General features: G+C 37.2%; 1 protein-coding gene across 1 annotated transcript in view; it reads right to left on the reverse strand.

Moving 5' to 3' along the window:
* The window catches only part of GABRR3 (gamma-aminobutyric acid type A receptor subunit rho3), a 47,086-nt gene extending 37,983 nt beyond the window's left edge, over positions 1–9,103 (reverse strand). Inside the window, exon 1 of the mRNA XM_028119147.2 lies at positions 8,979–9,103. Coding sequence (XP_027974948.1) covers positions 8,979–9,103 — 125 coding nt within the window. The remainder of the gene's footprint in view (positions 1–8,978) is intronic.
* Positions 9,104–9,979: the final 876 nt, after the last annotated feature.

The raw sequence follows: 9,979 nt of genomic DNA on the forward strand, positions 1-9,979 counted from the left end.
CTCTGGCAGGCGATGTTTCTCAGAATATGGTTTTTAGACCAGGAAGACCTTGTCACTACCACCTTAGATCCATGCACCCCACCCCCAGATCACCTAAACCAGAACCTGAGGAAACTGGGCCTAGGAATCTGCATTAAACATGTTACTTAAGTGATTCTTGGCGTCACCCAAGGAAAACTACTTCTGCACTAAGACAGTAAAACAAAAACAAAAACAAAATGCAAAATGGTAAACTGATGAAAATAGTGTTTTACAAAGACAAAATGAGCAGAAATTACGGGTGCAAGTTGAGATTAGAGCAGAATGTCTGTAGTAAGTTCTAGAACCTGAAGGATGGCAATGGGAATGCAGAGGAATCCAAAGGGAAAATGGATGGATTCAACAATTGATTGGAATTGATGTCCGGTCCAATTTTGAAGTACGTGAAATCAATTTTCATCTACAGTTCTCAGGGTAAAGGCAAAGTGGAGAGTGGCCTCTCAGGTGTTCCCGGAGTCTGATCTGGGAGTTACCCTGTAACTCCCTGGATCTGTGAACTCGAGAAAGTTGCTGGATTTCCTTGACTCATTTTTTTGTCCTGTGATACGTACTTCACAGTGGTTTGCTAAGAGTGGAGGCAGGATGTCTGTGGAAGCACAGCTCCTCTGGAAGGGGAGCTATCTGCTTGTCCCGGGTGCTAGCGACTTTGCTCAGCTCCTTCCAGAGAAAGATGCCTGCCATCCTCACTGTCAACAGCAACAACTGCAACAACAACAACAGGACAGACACTGAGGGGTCTACTACGTGAATTCTAGTTACTCTGAATTCCTGATATGCTTTTGCATTAATAAATGTCTTCTCTAGAAAAGTAGGGTGAACTTCAGCATAAGACTTGTGGATGCAATTTCCTAGCTCAATAAAGTGATTTGATGATGAGAATTTCACATCCTGAAGCAGTTGGATGAAGAAATATGTCCAGGCTTATGGGCATCTATCACCATCCAGAATGGTTTTTCAATAGGGAAGTTTCTGGTCAAGATCCTCAGAGATCTATTTTTGCCATTGAGAAAAATGGGGAAGTTAGAAGATGAAATCTGTCTTGGGTAGAAGACAATGAGTTTGATTCTAAACATGTGAAGTCATATGTTCTACAAATAATTGAATACATTGAACTATTTCTTCCAAGGATCTCAAATTAATTAGAACATTTCTTTTAAGGAGCTAGAGTGAACTATTTATTAAAAAAGTAGTAACAGCTAATATGTTTATTAAATGCCTACTATGTTCAAGGCCTCATGCCAGGATGTTTGGTAAATATTAAATATTATCTTCTTTGACATGCATCTGAATCACCTGGTTTGCTGGGACCCATGCCCAGAGTTTGCATTTATAATAATTTCTTAGGAGAACCACTAGTCTGGAAAATAGTAGACATTTAATAAAAGCTAGCTAATTGTTGAAAAATCAAATGTAACTGGGTAAAAACTCATGAAAATTTGTGAACTTCTTTGGTAGTATAATACAACTAAATGGCCATCACTCATGTGTCCTTTCAGAAGCATACATTTTCAGAAGCATCGTGAGATTGGAAAGGATAAATCTTAAGGATCCCAAGAACACTGAACACAGAACCTGTTAAGGAGTGCACTCTTGGCAGTACTGAAAGTACACACACCTGTTCTTACCTCAAGGGCTTTTCTCATGCACAGTGAGATGTCCCATACTTATTTATTTTTGACTTTATTTATACCATATCTATTTTGCACAAAGGATTATGTGGCTTATATACCCTCTAAAAGAATTTTGAAAATCTATGTACTCACCCGTTTAAATAGATGTCTATAATTTTCTCATTATAAAATTTAAAATTACTTAATTATTGTTAATTTAAAAGAAAACTCATATTCCTCCTCTTAATGTAGTCAATGAATCTAAATGCTTACATTATGTATTTTAAAATACATGAAATAGGGGCACCTGGGTGGCTTGTCGATTAAGCATCTGCCTTTGGCTCGGGTGGTGATCCTAGCCCACACTGGGCTCCCTGCTCATTAGGGACTATACTTCTCCCTCTCTCTCTGCCCCCCCATGCTCACTCTCTCTCTCAAATAAATAAAATCTTTAAAAAAATACATGAAACAAATTCCCCTTTAAAAATAAGAAATTTTTATCATTCCTTGTTTTATTTGAACTTGTATTTCCATTTTATCCAATGGAAATACATTTATTTATTTATCCAATAAATCTATCCAATTTTATCACCTCATCATATTTCTTTGCAAGAATATATGTACACACTTTGAAATGAACTGTTTTAGCATCTATGACTATTACAAATGGAGCAAAACGTAACTCATATAAACGTTGATACTTATTAAAATTATGAATAAAATTTATTGGAAAGGTATTTTTTGATGAAATGATTGTACAATTTCCCCAATTACATCATGTATATAGATGTCATTCCTTGCTAGAATGAAACCAGATCTAGCAGAAATTCTATTCCTATTCTTTACTTTTATAAATGAAAATATTTAAAATCTTTTACTCATTACATGAAATTTGAAGAAATTTTGTTTCAGCATTGTTTTAGCAATGTAACTTAATTATTTAAATTCTTTCTTACTTTCCAAAATTCACATTGTGATCTATCATCAGTAATTATTTCTAGTGATGTGTAACCTGACAAATTAATTAGGTTCTTCCTTTGATCTTATTGAAAACAAAGAAAATAAATCACCTAGTTTGGAAGATGATGTGTTACTTACACTAGAGTCATCCACTACCTCAACAACAATATTTATAATGATCTCTTTGTACCTAGGAGGATTTTATACACCAGGGTAATGCATAAAGTAATATTCAGGAAGAGGGAGAGGTATGCCTTTATTTTGCCAAATGAGACAGAACCATCATGAAGGAGACTGCAGACAAGTTTTTGGGTAGATTAATTCTAAGAAAGAGGTCAGAGGAAGTCAAAGATCCAGAAATTGATTGTTTTAAAACTATCCATGCCCACATGTCCTTCTGATAGCTTGGACGTACCCTTAGAGGTATAGGTGCCCTAGCTTGAAGACCCTGGCTTATAAAATAAAGATATATATATATATATATATATATATATATATATAAAGTGAAGACCAAAATAGAACAAAGGCAAGAAAGGCAAATATGCTTAATAAGGGGATTGATATATGATGGAGCATCAGGTTTAGTTCAGAGCTTTCTGGTCTAATTCAATATATATATCATTTTAAACGACTTTGTGTCTTCTGCCCTCTTTCCCTCTTCTAGAAAAAGTAACTTCATTTTTAGTAGCTACTAAAAGAAAGCTTTTGGATAACTTCTGTCTGAGGAGAGGATCTTCTAAAAGACTGAGTCCTGATGGCATAGAGCAAAGAAATCTCAGTTCATGGAAGAGTCTTAATGAGCACTCTCAATCTTTGTTTTTGCCCACAAAGCATAACAAACACTGTTTGAGAAATAGTAAGTGTAAGTCTTGGTAATAGTTACGACTTTTGCTTTGGGTTAGAATCTTCTCTTTCCTGGATGAAACAAAGGAAACCTATTTCCATGCTCCCCCTCTTTTTGGTATCAGAAACTCTACTATAATTTTGTGACTAAGAAAGTGGGGAAGAAAAGACTGGATTTTGAGTGGTTTCAGGGAGATTAAGGGACTCTTTGAGGAGGACATATTAGGCAAAGAATTAAAAAGTACTAGAACCAGATGAGGAAAAGTAAATACATCTAAGTCATTCTGATGCTTGGGGTTAAATTAATGGAATGACAGAAACTCATTTGAGTCACTAACACTCAGCAGGTTACTTCACAAAACTGCTTTCCCAAGGGTCTATATATTTGATTAGTTTACTAGGATGAAACTAGTTGAAAACAAGTAGGCTGACATGAATAGACTATTTAGCCAAGGAAAAATATAATTAACAAGCATATTTTTAAAAAATGTTCAATCTAGGGGCATCTGGGTGACTCATTCAGTTTAGTATCCGACTTTTGATTTCAGCTCAGGTCATGACCTCAGAGTCCTGTGTCAGGCTCTGGTCTCACGCGGTAGTCTGCTTGGATTCTCTCTCTCCCTCTCTTCGTGCCCCTCCCCCTGTGCGTGCGAGCGCACCCACTCTCTCTTTATTAAATAAATAAAACTTTAAAAAATAAAAATAAAAAACATTTAATCTAGAGAGTTAGCAGCAAGATACTCATTAAGACCAATACCATCTTATACCTATTAGGTGAGCCCCGAACACAAAATCTCAGCAGCCAACCATGTTAAAAAGGTATGACAAAATGGGAACATTTATACTTTTTAGGTGACAGCACAAATATTGGCAAAACCCTTTTAGAATCAATTTCAAGAGCTATGAAGATAATTCATATGCTTTAACTCATAATTCATTTCCAGTAATATAATTTTTATTGGTACAGGGAAAATTACATGCATAAAAGTATTTACTGCTGTGATTCACAACAGTGCAAATTTGAAAATAAATGTTCAATAATAATTGGTCCTTTAATTCAAAGTAATAATATGGAGTGATTAAAATTACCAACCATGATAATACCTGTGAAACAATGTAGAAAATGATTAAGTTAAGAAAATACAAAATAGTTTCTATACTATAATTTTAAACATGAAAAATCATGGAACTATATGAGTAAGGATTAGAACTTGGAAAAGGGAGAGCATAGTTGAGATTCTTTGTATTGTTTCCATGTAAAATTCCATTATTGAATTTGTATAATAAATGCTTTATAAATTATCTAGAACAAGTTGGACTTGCCATCTTGGATCTTTTCCAAGGAAGGCTCCAGGCATGTCTCTCCACCTTATCATTCCATTCTCCTCGTCATTCTTTTTTTTTTTTTTAAGATTTTATTTATTTATTTGACAGAGAGACAGCGGAAGAGGGAACACAAGCAGGAGGAATGGGAGAGGGAGAAGCAGGCTTCCCACCGGGCAGGGAGCCCGATGCGGGGCCCGATCCCGGGACCCCGGGACCATGACCTGAGCTGAAGGCAGATGCTTAACGACTGAGCCACCCAGGCGCCCCTCTCCTTGTCATTCTAGAAGCATGTCCTGCTGCTTAACATGGACTTTTTTTCTCACTGGAGCTCTGTTATGAACCAGTACACACAGAAGCCCAGTAGTCTCAAATAATGTGTAGGCAACATTTAAAAAACTTTGTATAGATTTATTATTTTCCTTTAGAAAAATATTAAATGAAGCAAAAATGGGTTACAAAGATGCAAATCTAAGAATGCAATAAAGTAGGAAAATTAGGTGATGTGATTTTTGATCACTAAGACAACCTCCATACTTCTGGATCCAATGTTTATATCTAGGTCCCTGACGCTTTTGCTCTTTCTTAGGGAGGATGTGGTGCATTCTATAAAGCAACTCTGGGGCTTTGACTGAACTGCTCCTGAACTCCCCAGTTCTGGGAAGACATACCTGACTTTAGTCAACAGCCCATCTCTTATAAAGAAAAAAAACCCATAAAGATGAACATTTCTTGGAAGAGCCACCCAGAGGGAAGGCCCCACTTGAGACATGACAGTTCCTATGTCTTACTTGGGTCTCTATCTAATCATGAGCTCAGTGATGAGGCCTCAGTTTCCTCACCTGGGAAATAAGAAAATTGGACTAGATTAGGAGCTGGTCTGCAGGTATTTTTTTTTTGCATAGCCCATATGTTATATTAAATTGGAGAATTTCACATGAAAATCTTACTTTCCTGCGTCTTCTATAAAAATCAAAGAATCTAGCAACACCGGGCTCAAGTTTTCTTACAACAAGAAAAGGCTGGACCCGACCAGCTACAGCCTCCAGAGGAGCACCCTGTCTGTAATTGGCACAACCTCTGCCACTACCTTCTGTCTTGCTTGCAGGAGCACTTGGACTTGCCATCCCTAGGACCCTCCTGGCTTTTACGTTAGGTTCATGGATGTGCTGGTAAATGTTTAGCAAGTTGTTCTCCAGGAAAACAAAACAAAACAAAAAAAAAACAGCCCTATTTGTAGTGTTTGCTGATTTCCACGATGTAAATACTCCCACGTGGCTGATTGCAAGGTACTGACGTGACAGAGATGTGCACAGTCCGTAGTGTAGTGCTGTAAAATATAATGTAATATGACATAACATAACATAATTTAACATGATTTAATGTAATAGATGGGATTTCTACCTTACAGATAGGATAGATGTAAACAGCCTGAAGAATGAGATAATAGTAAAATATAGTAAAGGAATAAGGGAGTGGTGAGTTTTAAGTATGTATTACCTTTTTAAGAAATAATTTAATTGTATGTTTATAAATTATATGTATAATTTAATTTTTAATGATGTTTATTTTCAACAGCTAGCAAATAGATTTCCTGAAGTTGTAACACTTGGCTCTTGCAAGCCGATTTAGGCAGACTCCATACTCTACTCACTATTCTTGAGGCCAGAGACAGTGAATTGTTCCTCTAGCATTCTTAATCCCTGACCCTGGCACTTGGCATATAAAGGGCACTCAATACAACTGTTGGAAGAATGAATAAATATTCAATGAGTCTACATGCCTAATCTTCTTTGCATCACCAGGGAGCCAAACCTCTTCCCTAGGCAAAACAGGGACATTTTTCACCTGCCAAAATTTACTTTATTTGCCAATTCCCCTTCTCCTGCTGTTTTGCTTTTACGAAACAAAGGGTATCTTTAGATAAACGATTTTAACAATATTTGGATAAAAAGGGGAATCTTTTTTTTAATTTTTTTTTATCCATGTGACAGAGAGAAAGAGAGATAGAGAGAGAGGAAATATGAGCAGGGGAGAGAGGCAGAGGGAGAGGGAGAAGCAAACTCCTCGCTGAGCCAGGAGCCTGATATGGGGCTTGATTCCAGGACCCTGAGATCATGCCCTGAACTGAAGGCAGATGCTTAACAATCTGAGCCACCCAGGAGCCCCTAAAAAGAGGAATCTTGGGGTAAAGAGTAAGATTATATTCTGAAAGAAAATAATTAATAACAAAGCATTTAAGGGACTGATTGTATGAAAACCGGCTCAAAATAATGCACATGAACGCCAGGTTATGTAAATCCATCCACTTCACAATTTTTAAAGAAAGATCATGCCTTTCTTCCATGTTCATTCTATTAGTTCTCTTGCGTTATAGAAGAATGGATTATTAATTAACTAATTCATTACTTATTTAGTTAATGATAATCAGATTGGGTGTGGGGCAAAGAATCTCACAGTATTTATTCACATACTGAGTTCTGAAGAATCCTGGGCTCCTTACTCTAGAAACTACCCTAATATAGTAATTTCTGTGTTTTTGTCAAAAATGCCTTCAAATCTGCATGAGAGACTGGTACGTGACAGCTCAGAAATTGGCTGGCTGGATTATTTGGTTCACCCAGGGAAAATGACTAGCTTTCATTCTAAGTGGTACTTTTGAATCAGGGTTGATGGTTTACTCAGTCCCTAGTGCCCTAGAGGATTTTTCTTTGAAGAACAAAAGACACAAGTAGAAATTTCAATGACTCACATAGTAGCCTATTGCTGAAAGGGGTACCTCACTTAGGATATGGAGAAGGGAAAACAGACATGCTTGGCCCCATGTAGCAGACACCCTGAGGTTCCTTCTTCGTTTAAATAGGGTCTAACAACAAGACCTCCAACATAAGAAAAAAAATTTGAGAACAAATTTGTTTTCAAAAAAATTTGAAAACAAAGAACTGATGTTTTCCTCTTGCCCCTTAAATAACACCTAAAAAACACACATAGTAGATTTTTCTGCAGCAACTCTGCCACTGGTAGTGGGCCAGTGTGATGGGTTAGCTCCTATGACAATCTCCCTTTTCCTCAGTCTGATGGTGTAACCTCATGTTTCCCAAATACTGCTTGCATAACTGCCTTGAAGAAGACTCAGAAAGTGGCTAAACTGGACAAAAACTTCATATTATCTCAGATCTGGATGTGGGAACAGAAGCATGGAAAAAGAGTATAGGAGGTGGCCCTTGATTTTTAAGAGCAGAGCAGAAATTAGGAGTCTAATAAATTTTTCCTCCTGCCGCCCCCCCGCCACACCTCTTTTGTTTCTGGTCATTAAACCTGAGGCTTCACAAGGATTTATTAAAATTTTATGTTCATTTTCCTGATCTTATTGGGAGTGCCTCATAAATATTCAAGATGTGAGGGCCATCTGGCTGAAACATCTGTCACCTCTTTGATTGCCAATGTTGTCTGGGTGACATAACTCACCTTCATTCCTCGATTTCCCCTCCTGGGTAGTTTTGAAAATCTTGTGTTTGGTGAAAATGAGAGACTTTCCCCAAGACAAGAGGTCACTTGCATGGTAGGGTGACTAACCATTCCTGTTTGCCTGAGACACTTAGTGCTAAAACCCATGCAGTCCCAGGTGAAGCAGGATGAACACTCTACTAAACTTGCGTGCCTTCACTAGCACGTGTGCACATGCTTTCAATTATTCATGATAAGATAATAACAATGATGTATTGACATTCAGGATAATATTTCAAAGGTATGGAAACTCACCTTGAAAGGCCACAAATGGCTTTAATGCTTTTCATTACTATATTATCGGTATATGGAACAATCTACTCTCGAAATCCTTGACATTAGAAGTTGTTGCTTAGACCAATTTCTACCCAAAAAAATTTGGGGAAACTTTCAACATGTATCATTATCAGTAATAAAGGCATTATTCATTGAAGAAATACATTCCCCGAAAGAAGATCCCTACCCAAGCCCTTGTTTTCTCCAAAAATAAGCATAATTGCCAGAGAGAGACCCAAGATTCTGCTCTTCCTGATGCTACCCAGAGGTGATTTATTTTGATGGGTGAATGCTCTCTCTAGAGACAGTCACCCACAAATATGTGGTACCATTAGAGATTTGTTTCTCGGTTTCCCCTAGGTCTGTGGCAGCTGGTGAGGGAGGACAATGACAGCAGATACTATACTATGACTACCTTACCGCGTTCTTTTCATTGAAGAGGAGCGCCGCTGGTGGGACTTCTTAATTTCAGAAGCAGCAGAAGCATCTGGGGTCAGTGCGATCCAGATGCAGGTGAAAAAGACCAACAGGGAAGCCAGGATCATCTCTTCCAAAAGAATGCAGAAGGATGCAACCAGGACTGTGATCAGTAGTGCTTCTTCATCTTCATGCATCTCTTTAAAAGTAAATAGAGTGCCAAGTAAAGGAAAAGGAAATAGAATGCCAAGTAAAGGTATCAAGGAAAAGGGAAAGGCATTGCCTTCAATGCAGTGTCTTTTGTTTTAGTAGATTAAATAAATTCACATCACTTACAGGCAAACATCTGTCTGACTCATCAGCCGTTTAGGGAAAACAAAGCAGATTTTTTCATTTTCAGTTTCCATCCTTTAGTTCCTCTTTCCAGGGAAGGTTCGTAGTGGGATGCTTGATCCCCTACTCAATAAACTCTCAGCTGCAGTCCTCGGCAGACAAAGAAGAGAGGTTAGGCATTAAATCCCCTTAATCCAATACATATCATTTGAATATATTTAATGATCCAGCAAAATAATATGCTTAAAAAGAACAAAGATGATTAATTTAATTTTAATTATACATTTGAAGACCTTTTCTTTTTCTCTTGGCTCCTTTTTAACCAGAAATTAATCTTTTTCTCCCTAAATGCATACAGATTGCCATAGTGCATACAAAAAAATAAATTATTATTTTTGTTGGGCAAATAATCATATTTTAAGATGATGGTGTATTCCATTGAAAGCAGAAGTGGTTCGATTTAAGATTTAATATGGTAAGCAGCCTGATAAATAAAAAATAAATTAGCCTCGAGCAGTGGGTAAGGTATACACTGTCACTGTTAAATTATGACCACACACATTCCTAAAAGTTCTCTGCACCCATAGAGTAGAAATATTCCCTGGAAACATTTCCTTTATGTATGCAATATTCCAATGAATGAGCATGTCCGTGACATTAAATTTCTCCAA

This window comes from Eumetopias jubatus, unplaced genomic scaffold, assembly GCF_037043125.1.
Source record: "Eumetopias jubatus isolate StellerSeaLion01/CBP00866 unplaced genomic scaffold, mEumJub1_p1.0 scaffold_1, whole genome shotgun sequence".
Classification (NCBI taxonomy): Eukaryota; Metazoa; Chordata; class Mammalia; order Carnivora; family Otariidae; genus Eumetopias; species Eumetopias jubatus.